General features: G+C 42.3%; 1 protein-coding gene across 8 annotated transcripts in view; it reads right to left on the bottom strand.

Moving 5' to 3' along the window:
* KCNMA1 (potassium calcium-activated channel subfamily M alpha 1) overlaps nucleotides 1-14,683 on the bottom strand; it is a 701,659-nt gene that overhangs the window by 282,781 nt on the left and 404,195 nt on the right. For all 8 annotated transcript variants that reach the window (XM_063102675.1, XM_063102667.1, XM_063102668.1 and 5 more), the window contains 2 exons: nucleotides 6,395-6,488; nucleotides 5,453-5,564 (listed from right to left, as the gene is read on the bottom strand). In XM_063102675.1, coding sequence (XP_062958745.1) covers nucleotides 5,453-5,564; nucleotides 6,395-6,488 — 206 coding nt within the window. The remainder of the gene's footprint in view (nucleotides 1-5,452; nucleotides 5,565-6,394; nucleotides 6,489-14,683) is intronic.

Below are 14,683 nucleotides of genomic sequence, written 5' to 3'. Positions count from 1 at the left end.
CATGTTATCAAATGGCTAGAAGAAAGGGGACCAAATGTCCTCATCACAAAGAAATGATTTTTTGTAATGATGAATATGCTAATTTCCTGATTTGATCATCACACATTGTATACATCTATTGATATGCAACTCTGTCCCCACAAATATGTATGATCAATATGTTTCAATAAAAAAAGAAAACTAAAAAAAAAAAAAAAAAAAAAAAGAAAACTAATACAACTGTCTTGCAGGGTTGTGAGGCTGATGCTTGGGACCTGGAAAGGGCACTTTCTTATCTAGGATGGTATTATCATCCATGGGCATTTCACCCTCCACACAGGTGGGCTCTGTCCCCTCCTTCCTGCTCCGCCTGTCTTAGCCAGCATCACAGCCTCAGCAGAGCCGCAGTCTCTCGCAGAAGCCTCCCGCCTTCCTGCAGCCACGTGAGCTCTCCCCTCTGAACTCCCACGGCCTTTACAGCCTGTACCTTGCAATTTCGGACGTAATTATATATAGTGGGAGGTGTTACTTGCTGTTGCTGCATGTGTGTTTATTTTGGTTCCAAAACTAGATTGAAACCTTGGTCTCAAACAGCAACTATGTTTTGTCCTTTTGTTGTTGTTTTTAAGGAGCTGTACTTATTTTTTTATAACCCTGTTTTTACCACCTTTTGATACAACAAGGGACTGCTCAGGCCTATATTTATAAGCAGATACCCAAAATCATTTTAATTGCCCTGTGACTGGGCACTAGCTCATTTTTCTATTTTCTAGCAGAGTTTTCTATTTTCTGGCAAAGTTTGCTGAAGCTTTCCAAGGTTCAAGGCTAAGGCCAGATCTGTCATGGATAAGAAAGCCAGATTTAGTTTTCCAACCAAAGCTCCAGTGACTATGACTCCTTACTGGGTTCTGGTTTTAGCAGTCAGAGGAGAGGGGATGATATTGAAAATCATAGTAAAACTAGGAGAGTAGGTGACCAGGCATGTACAGTTCCTCTTATCCCAGTGCTGAGCACACAGTAGGTGCTTAATAAAAGTGGTTTGGACAACTGGGCAGTAAGTGCATTATCACTTTTTCCCTACTCTCTTCTTTTAACCACAAAAAATGACCCTCAACACAGAGGAACGAAGCAGAGCCCACTGACCAGCCTTGGAGGTGCAGCTCCCCGAAGAATGAGGCAAATGCGTTCTCTCCAGAGGATGTTATTTAAGTCTCAAAGTAAGGCTTCTCTTGTTTCAATCTGCATTTGTTTTAGTGGGGTAAGATAAGGATTTTGTAAGGGAAACGAAAACACGTAAGTTGGTGTGTGGGAACAAGGAATTCAAGTAAGCAGCGATTTGCCACCTGCCGATGTGGATTCTTGGTTCCTTTCTGGTTTGTTCTCTCCTCTGGTGCTTTAAAATAGGATAGTGGGTTAGAAAGAGGCCATGGATAATCAGAGCTTCTGTTCATTAAGCTCTACCATGTGCATGGTACCCCATCACCTAGTTGAATCCCCACTACGACCCGGTGAGGTGGGTGCTGTTATCCCCATTACACAGATGAGAAAACTGAGCTGGAGACAGGTAAAATGATCTTGCTCAAGGTGACCCATGAGCAAGTGGCTGAGCCAGGCTGTGAACTGAGGCAGTCGAGCCCAGAGCTTGGTTCAGATCCACACTGCTCTGCGAAAGCCCCGGGTCGGTCTCTCTCTCCCAGGTAGAGCAGGTGAGACCCCCAGGCTGCTGAGGTACACTGGGACGCAGGAGACACCACCCTAGCTCTGTGCTTCCCTGGTCCTCATGGCATCTCTAGAAACTGCAGGTGGGCGAGGAGGAGTAGGAAAGAGCATGTGTAGTCTCGAACAAGATCTCTTCCCCTCCCTTCCTGCCTGAAGTGAAGCCCTTTATGAGTAAGAAGAGATGGAGGGAGGCCAACACAAAGCAGCAACATTGGCCCGGTCATTCCCATCGCAGTCCTCAGAACACCAAATCAGCCGTGGGTAAGGACAGAGGTAGATGAGCAGAGGAAGGGTATGGAAATAAAGTCAGACCAACTCTGGGGTACATCTCCCTTTCACCACGCCTAAGGCTGTGGGACTTTGAACAGGAGAGTTAACCTTTCTGAGCCTCAGTTTCCTTATCTGTAAATGGGGGATTAGCAGAATGTTCAGCATATAGTAGAACCTGAATACATATTGGTGTTATCATGTATACATTGTTAAATGCACTCAGATGACATATGCAATAAAGTAAATATACACTGTTGTACAGAAGTATAACATGCAATTGTATAGGAACAATAAGGAATCAAACATGGAGTGGGTCTTGCTCTGGGAAAGGTGAGGGAAGGGGCCCTGATGTTCATTCTGGTTTTTATCCCCCATGGCGCCACCTACAGTACAGCCTTCCACCGTCAGCAGGGCTCAGGAAGTTTATGCAGGAAAACTAGGATAGACTGCGGGTTCCTACATCTTATCCCAACTTCAGCCAGTCAAGGCAGCAACTTTCCATATTCCAGGAGAAGGGCAGCACTGCCCCAAATGTCCCCATTTAATGGGATTACTCCTCCTCCTTTATAAGCCATACCTCGTGGGAATTTTCATTTTATCTCTGGTAGCTCATCAGTACAGTACAGTAATTCTTTCACGATGTAATAACCCATGTATTAAATGAGACACGGGAACCTCCTTGAAATATTATTATACTGAATTCTCTTCCATAACATGCAGATCAGTTTTGGATCTCAACCAAGGAGATGAGTTACCAAAGAACCAAAAGCATTTCACTAAAGGTGTTTTCTCCTACAAGAGGAGAGAGGTTATGTTTATTGCTATTATTTCATGGCCCAAAAGGTCATCAGTCTACATTTTCAGTTTCAATAGCACTTGCACTTCCTAACACACTTCATCATTTACGTTTTTAGAAGGTTCATCATTTCCTCCTGTCCCCATGCTGCAACATAAGAGGTCAGGACTCCTAGTCTATTTTCTTCACTATTGTTCCCCCATCATCTAGAATAGTGCCTGGAATATCATAGGTGCTCAATAAGCATTTTTCAATTAATGAACAAATTGAAGCATATTTTAGAGCACTTCTCTTCAGATAAGCAACCACAGTTAAGCCAAAGACATATCTCATTAGAAATTCAGTTAAACCTCAGCTATTTCCTTTTTTTGTTCTTTTCCTTTTACTTTTTCTATTTACTCTGATAGATTTTTCAGTAGATCAGAACACACCTCCAGAAATCAGGATTGAATCATGCAAAAGAGGCCACAGATTTAAGAGCATCCAAGTACCCCTGACACTAAGATGGTAGGGAACATTTTGCTCAAAACAAGGGGACTTGGCTCCACACCTTCACCTGGGGCAGGATTTGCTCACTTACAGAGGAGGGTGTCTCCACCACAGTCAAGAAGGGGACAACAGGGGACCAAGAAAAAATGGACACCCAGCATAAAATTCATATTCATGAAGTGTGGGGACTGAAAGGTAATTTAGTCCAAACCTCCCATTTTTCGGATGGGAAAACTGAGGATCCAGGAAAGCTAAGTGGTTGTCCAAGTGCACAGAGCAATGAGAGCTCAGCTGGGAGAAGAAGCCAGGTCCATTCCCTTCTCTTCCCTTCCCTGTCTTTCCTGGTGTGCGCATGACTACGTGTGTCAACTCTTAAAAACAGGATGTTTTAAAAGAGCCCCAGTCAACAGCTCATCCATACTTTGACTCAGGGATGTTGGTGATTTAACATCACTAACTTCTTCGTCCTCCCCAAGGACCTAGATCCCAAATTTCTCATTAATGACTCAAGAGTCTTAAAGATGTTCTGAGTTGAAAGAACTTAGGGACCATCTAGCCTATCCTTTATTTTGCAGATGAAAAACAACAGGCCTAGTGAAGAAAAGTGAGCTCCGGGTCACATAGCCAGTTAACATCTACAACAAGGCTGTCAACTCAGGACACTTCTCAGGTTTGTAGGTGGCTCTTGTGGCCTCATCATGCTGGCTGGACAACCCAATCTAAGCAAGCACATCTCAGATCAAGGATGAAAACTTTTCCATTGAGTGAGTGAATACAATTCTAATGAAAAAAGTAGTAGAAAACAGAACCCTTATAGGACATAGACTCACACACATGCACACACATGCATGTCTGTGCATGTGTGATTACCACATACGTTTATATAAAAGATGCTTATTTTTTAAATACTTGTACTTGACTCTAGGTATACAATAAATTCACAGTGTTAGCTAGCAAGGACATTAAAACGTGTTGCTAGTGGAAGAATATCTTGACACATTTTTTGGAAAGTTATCCATCAGTCTCTAAAATACACATATTGTTTGATCCAGCAATTCCTCTTCCAGGAACCAGGAACACCTAAAGAAACAATTGTACAGCTAAATGGATAAGAGTGCTTATTAAACCATTGTTTATAGTGGCAAAAAAGGAAAAAGAAAACATTCAGGTGGTCTATTGTTAGGGTTATGGCTGAATATACTGTGGTACAAACCAATTACAGAATTTTATGTAACTGTTATAAAATGAATTATTACAGAGCTGAAGGGATGTCCATCATGTATCAGTTGGTAAGAAAGCTACATTGCTGTGCAATGTGATTATTTGATACAATTTCTTATACAAATACCACCACCTCTAAAACATCGTTATATGTGCACATCCATGTTTGTCTGTGTGGAATGAGCATGAAAGATATGGAAGTCTGTTAACAATTGGCATTTCAGGGAAAAGCAGTGACAGATGAAGGGGAAGAAATGATTAACGTTTTCTTTACACATCTTTGAATGTTTTCACTGATTACAATACTTTAGGGAAATAATCAATGCAACAAAGGGAACCTTGAAGCTCTTTCTCTAAGCTCTCAGCTCCATCCTCTGAGCAAGTTACTTTTCTCACCAAACGGTCCCTGTTCTGATACAGAAAGTGACCTGCCAAGTACAACACCAGTAAAAATTCTCCCCTTAACACAGGGAGGGAGCTGGGTCTCCTACAAGGGGAGAGGTGACTCACCTCACACTGCCCCACCAACAAGCTCGCAGCTATGGATAAATCATGCAGACCACTCTTCATAAGACTCAGAAGCAGACAGAAGCTAACTCTGGCAGGCAGGCCTCCTGGGGCACCTGAACCAGCTACTCAGGAAATTGGCCTTGCTCCCAGTGGGCTTCTTTATCCAGTCCTGACTCCAAGTTCTTGAATGAAAAATGACAATGCCCTTAACAGAGAGTCCCTGGCTGTGACAGTGATGACCTCTGGGCTTCAACAATCATAAAACTGCATCACCTGAAGCACTAACTGCGACTCTTTCTTGGCTAGCCCCAAAACGAACTGTCAGCATCAACTTCTAAAACTCCACGAGAGCTGTTCACATTGATACATAAAACTTTCTTTGCATGGAGACAGCCCAGCCCCCCCACCGCCTAGATTTCAGCCATGGCTCAGGAACCAGGAAGGAGAAGGGAAGAGAGGTTGACTTACCAAGCCAACTTCTGTTTAAGTACACAGACACAAACACTGGGGGGACCGTGAAGAAATCTACTACGGAGTTCACTTCCAGCCAGAACCACAGCTTGTCATTGGCTGCAATAAACTAGGGGGAAAAAGAAAGAAGAAGAAGAAAAAATGAGAGGCATGGTGCCGGCATTCAGTCTACACTCTTCTGCGGAAGGATAAACTTTGGGTTTTTGTGGGAGTCTACAGGGAGATGCTGTGTTCTTCTCATATCTACACCAATCACATGTTTATTTTGCTGGATACCCAGCTTGTTCTAGAGAGTGACCGTTTGCTATGTTAGCCTTGGAGAAAGATCAGGCAGTACATTTTTCTGGGGTTTCCAACAGCCTCACAGGGAAAACTGAGTGAGCTCATGTTCACTAGACTTTCTAATGTAACTATAATGGTAAACAGAGCACATATGTATGCATTCATTCACACACACATCTCTATCAAGTACATCGACGTGGCACCCTTCATAACAGGATCTGGTATAAATCCTCTGAGCCCCAAATTCTGCCAATCTAACCCCCAGCTCACCTTCACATCTGCTCTCTCAGGATGCAGCTACATGAGCACTACTAAACATAATTTTAAGAGCTGAAAAGTGTTTTTCTGTTTAATTTTTAAGAGAACGATGCATTCATGTTTAAATAGAGAGGTGAGGAATAGTCAGCCAGTCGAGGTATCTTAGTTATTTCAACCCATATTTCTACTTCTTGAAACAAAATTAACAAGTATTCCAGAAAATGCTTAGCTAAGGAAATGGTTCTCTCGTGGACTGAAAATCAGAAGGCAGGTAAGTTGTCCCTCCTGGAAACTCTGGGCTTCACCTTGCCTGTGAGAGCAGACACTGATGGGGGATGATCCCAGGATATCAGCCTTGCATGCCCCGTTGTGATCCTGAGGAATGTTGCTCAAACTTACCCGCAAGCCAAAGTAGAGAAGGAAGAACACGTTGAAAGCCATGTCGATCTGTAATGTGAAATCTTTGTAGAAATTCTGGCAGGATTCTATTGGGCTATTGACAGGAAGAAGAAAAAGCAAGAGGTAAATGAAAAGCATCCTCAAGTCTTCCATTACGCTGAGAAGTGCTTGTGCGCAGGGGTGGAGGAGGAGAGGGATGTCCATAAAATAAAACACTTGGTCTTCCTACCCCCTGTGATAATCAAGCAAGCATTGCCGGGGGCCTTTCCATTCAACCATTCAATGTTTCCTCCTCTTTTTTGTAATTACGTAGATATATTATTTTTATTGTCATTCAGCCGTTGAACTAAGCATCTAAAGAGGATCATGCTGTCACCTTGGAGGAAGGGCAAGCAGGAGAAACCACCAAATTCCTTAATTTCACATTAACCCTTAAAGAACCGACTTCTTTCTTTTAGAGGACACATACCAGAGCTAAAAAACAGCCCCTCATACCCTCCAGCACATTGAAAGCGGAGCCCATTTTCAATTAAACACAGTGGCTGTGTTGGGGATCTTTTAAAAAGCCATTAGATGATGAATAAAGGACCCAGGAGCATCTCAAGAAAGCTGTGGAGGAGAGGATCGTGGTTGGTGTTCTGGCTAGACTAAGTCTGGACTGTCTGTGCAAAGAAACATTGCCCAAGTGGTCAAATTTAAGACCATTAAACCAAAATGTTGAAGCAGTACTCTAAGGGTTAATTCTTTTATTTTTTACTCCGCATGCAGGTTAATTTGCTTTGTGTGTGTGTCAAGCAGCCAGTGCAAACCCCCAACCCCTGGCATTCTACTTCATTCAAGAGTAGGCAGTTCAAAAGGGTACTACGATACAAACTGGTACAAGGCTTCTATGCGCTTTCCCGTGTCAAGCTGATCAGGGAATCAGTGTATTAAAAGTCCCAAGGCTTGGGCTGGGTGGGAAGCAGGAAAGCCTCTAATCATCTCAAAGCCATGAATGAAAGTTTATAGTATGTCATCAGTGAGCAAATGGTAACACCCAGGCCAGGAACATAAGGAAGGTGAGGTGCAGGAAGGGCAGACAGTCTGGGGAGAAGCAAAATACGTTCCCCAGACGGGAAGCCAGGTGGGTTTCCTCCCTCCTGGAGTGGGTTAGCTTGAGAAGTGCAAGATGAAGGATTTCCGAGTATCTCCACTTTGGAAATCTCTGTATGCAATACCAGTTAGTATAGTCGTACTTCTGTAAGGACAATGCTCGGCCGTTCAGCAGGCAGCAGGAATCTGTGCAGTACGGGAATGCAGGACCCACTCATAGGCTCTCCGGTCATGTTGCATGCACTGGATTTATCCATTCATTGCTCATCTCTATCACAAGTCAAACATGCCCTTTGTCATCTCCCCAATCACAAAAATGTGGAAAAACCTCCAGACGAGCATTAAGAGTAACCCTACATTTGCATTTACAAATTAAGCGGACTGAACAAAAAACAACACTGAGAGACAGTTTTTTATAAAGGAAATGACGACTGCCAGGTTTCCGCTAAGGCAGGTGGGAGGAAAGGCAGCATGGAACTCAGCTGGTGCGATGCTGAGGGGACTAAGTAAGCCTCCCAGCCTGCCACTGCCCTTTGCCTCCTGTCCCACACAGGCACTAAGTTAGGAAAAACAAGGACAATCCAGGCCTGCGGTCAAGTGACACTTCTGCCGTTTCCAGGCCATGGTGGTGCTTTGTTTGGTTTCAAGAACAAGCCCCACAAGGTCCAAAGGTATCAGAGTTGGTAGCCACTGTAGCTGTAATGAAAAGAAGTCCATGAACTAGCTTGACCAGAACGCCACTACAGCTTCCAGGGTTGAAGAGACTTTGTGTCTCTGTGCTATGGAAGCCACGGGCAGGATGTGTTACTGAACAATAGATGTGTGTGCGTGTGTATGTGTGTGTGAGCAAGCGAGAATGAGGAGATCTGGAGGTACATATTCCACTCATGTGTTCACTTGTGCCAGCAGGGACTTAGCTGTGCATTATAAATTCATATTCATCAAGACTGATGTACACATACTCAAGGGGGGAGAAACAGAGGCTGGGTTCCCGAGTCTGTCATGGAAAACCCACTATCACTTCACCAAGGCCAAACGATAACCTTGCTGTTGCCCTCACAATAATTATTGGTGGAGTTATGGGTGGCATATTTGGGACTCTCATGAGTTCCCTAGCTTCTATTCATTCCATGGCCTCTGTGGTTAATTTGGTGGTAACCTTGAAATACATCGAGTTGGAAAAGTATTTGCTTGGCGGTGGTAGAGAATGAAGTAGGGGAGAGAGAGATGTTATCTCAATGTCACTGAGGATATTTTGGTTTGGCATAAACGGAAACAGACATTCAAAAGCACATAAGGAATCAAGCTGCAGCAACTTGTCTCCACTGTCCCTTGCCTTCCTGGTCATTTCTGTTGTTTCCTCCTACTTACCAATACCCAAAGGCCACAATGAGGGGGCTGGAAGCTAAGGACACTGAGCTGAAAAACTTCACAACACCCCTGACGTACAGAAAAGGATGTTGAAGCCATAACAGACCTTTCCTCTAGTCCTTCTTTCAAAAATTTAGCACTGACAGTCTGCTTCATTATCATTCCTTTAGTCCTAGACTTGAGATGAAATAATAAAGGATGTAAATTATGCTGCTAGTGCAGGTGGCTTTTCCTCTGGTGGAAGCTCACGGGTAACATGAGCACACTCTGATAAGGTGAAGGAGGGCACGGGGAGAGAAGCCAGAAACTCTGGGACAAAAGCGGGCCAGGCCCTGGGACCCGAGTAGAACCAGAGTGATCAGGGAGTGTATTTTATAGCCCGTTTAGCTATTTCCTGCTTGCCATGAGATCCCCAGAAGAAATGTCCTGCCTGGTTTTTTCAAGTGGCAACAGAACTGTTTATCAGGATCCCCTCTGAGATAAATCCTCTGAGTGTCTATAGTTTGTGGACTCACAATCAGAGACCACAGAGCGGAGCTTCCAGAGCGCCATTATTTCATTCCCCAAATGGAAACAACCCATGGAGAAGTTCATTGATCTTTTAAAAAGAGAATGCATAATTCCACAAAAAAGCATTGCCTGTATCAACCAGGATTCATTTTCCTCCCAAAGAGACTTTATCTTAATGAGTAATGCTCATTGCAAAATGCAGAATGAAATACAAACTCCTCCTTCTTGTGTAAAGTAGGAGAGTTTCTTTGTCTAGATATACAGAAGTTTCAAGAGCTAGCAAAGAAATCATGCATTTTTTTAAAAAGCTACAAGGGAAAGTGACTCTGGACCACACACTTAAATATCTTTATTTTATTTTTTCCTTTTTTTAGTTTCTTTTCATTTTTTTTTCTTTTTTTTCTTAACACACTTAAATTTAGATTGCCATTCTGATAAGGTATGCTCACATCATAAAGGCTTTATGTGGGCATATGTTGCCAGTAGAAAAAAAAAAATGTGCGGTTTTTAGAAATGAAGGAAGGACACTAATTCTGACTCTGGTAGTAGAAAACTGACTTACCCTAAATTGTTCTTGATTACTAATAACTTAATAATTAGAGGACACAAAATATTTGGTAGGCGGGTGAACTATCCATTCCTAGGCTCCCACAGTCCTTGGATCAAGCGTGTTACTAAAACCTTTGGCCAATTTAGCATTTTGATCAAGGCTGTATCATTGGGGCACCTTCAAAAGAACCTCAGATAAAGAGCTGCTTCTTACGGGGTTAATGTTCAGTGTGGGAAAGAGGTTAAAATACAAACTCCTTTTTCCTCTTGACCATGAAGTGAGTATATCCTCAGTATTTACATGTCTTTATAGAAGAAAATGAGACTCAGAGTAGGAAGTGTATCTCTTTCTTCATCTATTTAACAATATACTTTCCAATAAAGATCCTTGAGTGGGAAAATGCAACAGACCTTCCAAGAGACTGACTTAAGAGCTTGTATGCCCAAAGCACAAGGCAAGCGAGTGCTACTCAGTGTTCTTTCAAGGGGCAGGGGGCTAAGGACAGTCTCACTGCTAGAAGTTTCTCTGGACATCTACATCATTTCCAAGAGGGAAGTACTGTTCCCTCTTCTCAGCCTCTAGACATCCCTGGTGTTTCCTGAAGTCTGTTTTCCTACCTCCCTGGGTCTGACTGCTCAACTCTGCAAGGCTATTCTCCAGAACAGTGGTTCTCAAACTTTAGCAGGCTCTTGGAGGGCTTGTTAAAACCTTGCTGAGCCCCACCCCCAGAGTTTCTGATTTAGTGTCTGGGGTGAGGGCCCAAGAATTTCCATTTCTAACAATTTCCCAGCTGATGCTCAGAGGTTGCTCATCCAGGACCCCACTTTGGGAACCACTGCTCCCAAAGAACTTCCTTGCAACTACACATTAATTACAGGGGATGCTGCTTGAGAAGATTGGCATTCAGACCTGAACAGAGATGACTAAGCATCTGTGACTGCCCCCAGATAACCAGCTGCGTACCACTTAACTAATTGCTGAGATCAAGGTGTTGAACAGATCTTTTCACTTTCAGATGTGAACAAGAGGAAAAAATTTAAAAGATACAGGGAAGTAATTACACACCACCAGGCAAGCTTCACCAGTGGACGTTCCAATCAGAGAGTACCTGCTGAGCACATTTCTAGTTTAAGATTAAAAGAAAAAATGATAAAGTGTAGTTTGGGGGAGGTTATGGAGACGATCATCTCTAGAAGGGCTAAAGAATTTCCAGCTTAGAATCAACAACAACAACAAATGTCTGAAATGATTTAGCAGGGAAGGGACTGGCTGAGGAACCAAACAGAACTTTGTGAAATAATTTCCAGTATTCAAATTCTCCTCACCCATGTAGCTAGCCCCTTTTTAAATTGAATGGGGCCCTCTCACTTCCCACCAGGATTATGAACCACCAGAATTCAGGCCCACGGCACCACAGACACGCATCAGTTCAATAAGCTTAATGATTCCAGACTCTTCTCCTGGTCTCACCTCTGCAATGTCGCCAGATTAATTTAATTAAAAGATGTCATTCAGACACTGTGATGGCTCCGTCTTGTCTCATCCATCAGCTCTAAGTCTGGCTGTGAAGAACCTCCAGAACCCAGCCTTGCCCTACGTCTCCCACTTTATTTCCTGCTGTGCTTCCAAACCCTGTACTACCATGACCTAGTCCTTTCATTGTTTCGTGAATGCAACCATGTATTCCCAATTCTAAATCTACACTCATGCTGGGGCCTCTTCGAATGTTCTTCCCTTCTAGTGTTCAAAGCTTAGGCAGCCTTCGAGGCCAACCTAAAGGCTTGACCCAGCAGATTACTCATGCCCTCACTGACCTCTCCTGTCTCTGAATTCCCATAGTATTGGGAGCAAGGAATTCCAAACTGTCTCGTTATGTTCCTATTAAATTCTTCTTCAATTCAGTATAATAATACCTGGACCTGGCGATTGTGTAGAGTTCCCACATACTCTTCCATTTGGTCCTCACAAAATAGCAAAACAGATATTTTGTTACAATCCCCATTTCATAGACAGAGAAGCAGAGGCTCAGATACCTACCCAAGACATGTAGCTAAGTGGTAGAAAAGGGACAGAGACCCTATGGCCTTACTACCATACCACCTTCCCTCTCCAGATGGATTGCAACCTCCTCAGAGAGGAAGAAGCAGCGTAAGACATAGTGTCTGCTATTTACAGAGCCTGGCACACAGTTCATGCAGAAACAGTAGGCGCTGACTGATTTATGCAGGAGGTCGAACCACGCTATAAAAAAATCCACATGTTTGTTGAGTTGTCTGAGAAAATTCAAAGAAAGCTGACTTGTCCAACCTGTACCTAACCCTGCTCTGTAAATACCACTGTGTGGGACTTTAATAATCCCCAGAAGTCCTCCCAGGAACTAACTGTGTGGTGATGACATCATAGAGACGGATGCAGTCTGCTACAGGGAAGTTCTTCTGCTTGTAGAGGAGTAGCGCCTAATTATCCCTCTGCTTAAAGATGGATGACCCTTAAGGTGCTGCCATTTTCTCTCACCCTCTCTTATTCTGAAAGAATAAGAATGAACATAGTGAAAACTGATGATGTGTAGATACTTTGAACACCTCTAATTATCAACTAGACCATTAATAAGCTTTGCATCCCATTTCATCCAATCAAAATGAAGAAAAAAGATAACATCCTATAGACATGGATTTATGGAATCCGTCTACAACTAAGAAGGGGTAGATCGAAGTGATTTGAAGTTTTCCTGGATATACTGACATATACTGGATAAACTCAGTGCTTCAGTTTTTCTACCTACAAAATGGAAATAAAAGCACCTAGCCAGCCAGAATATTATGAGACTAATTTTAAATGGGGGGGGGCAAGTCTTTGCAATGTGCTCCAGTCTAGAAATCAATATTATTATTCATATAATTTAAGGTCTTAGAAAAATATTTTGTAAGCTAATAACAATAATGAATTTGGTGTGAATGACATGATACTAATTAGTCATTGAGAAAGCAATAATCTTTACGTAGAACATTGTCTGCTGAAGTGGATAGCACCCCAGGACTGCCAGGTCCTGAATGGATCCAAACTGAAAGTTTTTTTACCCTTTTGCTTTTCTTTCTGCCCCTATTTTGGTGGTACTTAAGAGTTTATCTTTCCAATATTGGTTCCTTTGGTGTTTACACTGGGTGGGACATGTATTCAATAAGTTGATAGTTTTTATTAGTTTCACCAAAGAGACTCAACCCTCTTCTGTGGACTAGCATTAGAACTTTATCCCAGAACATCTTAGGGTAGTTATCTTTCAAGATATTGCTATCCTTGATGGGTTAGTTTGTGTTTAATCATTAATCAATACTGATAATAACATTAAAATAGGCCCCTTGTTTTTTTCTTAAAGCACTTTTTTTAGACCGTGCGATGTTTCTAACGTGAATAGAAAACACTTTTTTTTACTCTGCAGTATTGATCTATCATGATTCCAAGCCAGTTGGTTAAATGGCTTTGTTGGGAAGTCCTCAGTTATGGGTTTGTATCAATAGGTCTATTAATCTTTCTGACAACAGCAAGCTCTCAATTATGCCTCTCTTCAACTGATGAGATGTGGTCCAATAGCCACAAACATACACACCATTACAATCACGTTGAAATGAACTGCAACATATAGAGAGATGGTATATAAACCCTCACTACTCTTTGGGATCCTTATGTGCTTTGTATTTTTGAGCTTTGTGTAATATGGAGAATCTTGGAACAATAATAATAGTAGACTTCAGAGTAGTTGTAAGGCTCAAGGCATCTGTCTGAATAATTAGCCCTAAGAAGGAAGCATTCTTCTAGGAGACAAAGAAAATGACACAGATTGCTGATGGAGAGAACAGAGTATGTCAGTTCTTTACACACCGGATTTCTCAATGAAACACAGATAATTCATTTTCGTGAATCTGAGGTGGTGAGATCCTTGTCACTTTCTTACAAAGCTCTTCTAAATTTTCTCTCAAAATTTCAATTTTTCATCTGTGCTCAGATTCTCCTTTCTTGTCTTCACTCGGTAGCGTTTTCTCTACTAACGCACCTAGATACGCAAATCAAAAGCAAAATTTGGACATTACAAGTTGGCCTCAGGAGAGTTAGCGGTTAATAGGTAGTTTTGGAGTTCAATGGAAGAGTTAAAATCCCAGCTCTCTTGCTTACTAGCTACATGATTCTGGGCAAATAATTTGACCCAAGCCTTGATTTTCTCATCTGTAAATTGGGGATAAGGATACAAATATCAAAGACTGTTGTAGGAATGAAACCAGATGACTAAGCACTCAATAAGTGACAGTTATTTTTTTAAAATTAAGGTAATAACAATAGTGATAATGATAACTATTTGTAGAAAACACTCAAAAAAGGGAATTATCCAAATGAACAAAAACATAATCCTGACACATCTCAATTATTTCTATACCTTATTTTTCCATGTGTATCTGCTTTATTGCCTCCTAATCAGGTATCACAATGTAATCCAAAAGCCCAACAGGATGTGCAGTGAGCTATTGTGAGGAAACCTCACTAACATCTGGTATGATTCTGTACAGTATTTAAAAAGAAACAAAAGGAAAATTATATTTCCATGAAGGCAACCACAGACTCATAAATACTAAATAATTAACCGGGAGTTCCTGAGAAAGGAAGGCATGAGTCACTGCAGTGCGTGGCCACTGGAAGTCGTGTGTTCCCCTTTTCCCAGGTCAAAGCAGAGGAGAGAACTTTGCTTGCCTGGTTGACTTGGCAAGGATCTGGAGGGG

The sequence above is a fragment of the Cynocephalus volans genome, chromosome 7 (assembly GCF_027409185.1).
Source record: "Cynocephalus volans isolate mCynVol1 chromosome 7, mCynVol1.pri, whole genome shotgun sequence".
NCBI classification, from domain to species: domain Eukaryota; kingdom Metazoa; phylum Chordata; class Mammalia; order Dermoptera; family Cynocephalidae; genus Cynocephalus; species Cynocephalus volans.
The sequence above is the reverse complement of the archived record's forward strand: the minus strand, read 5'-3'. Positions and strand labels throughout refer to the sequence as shown.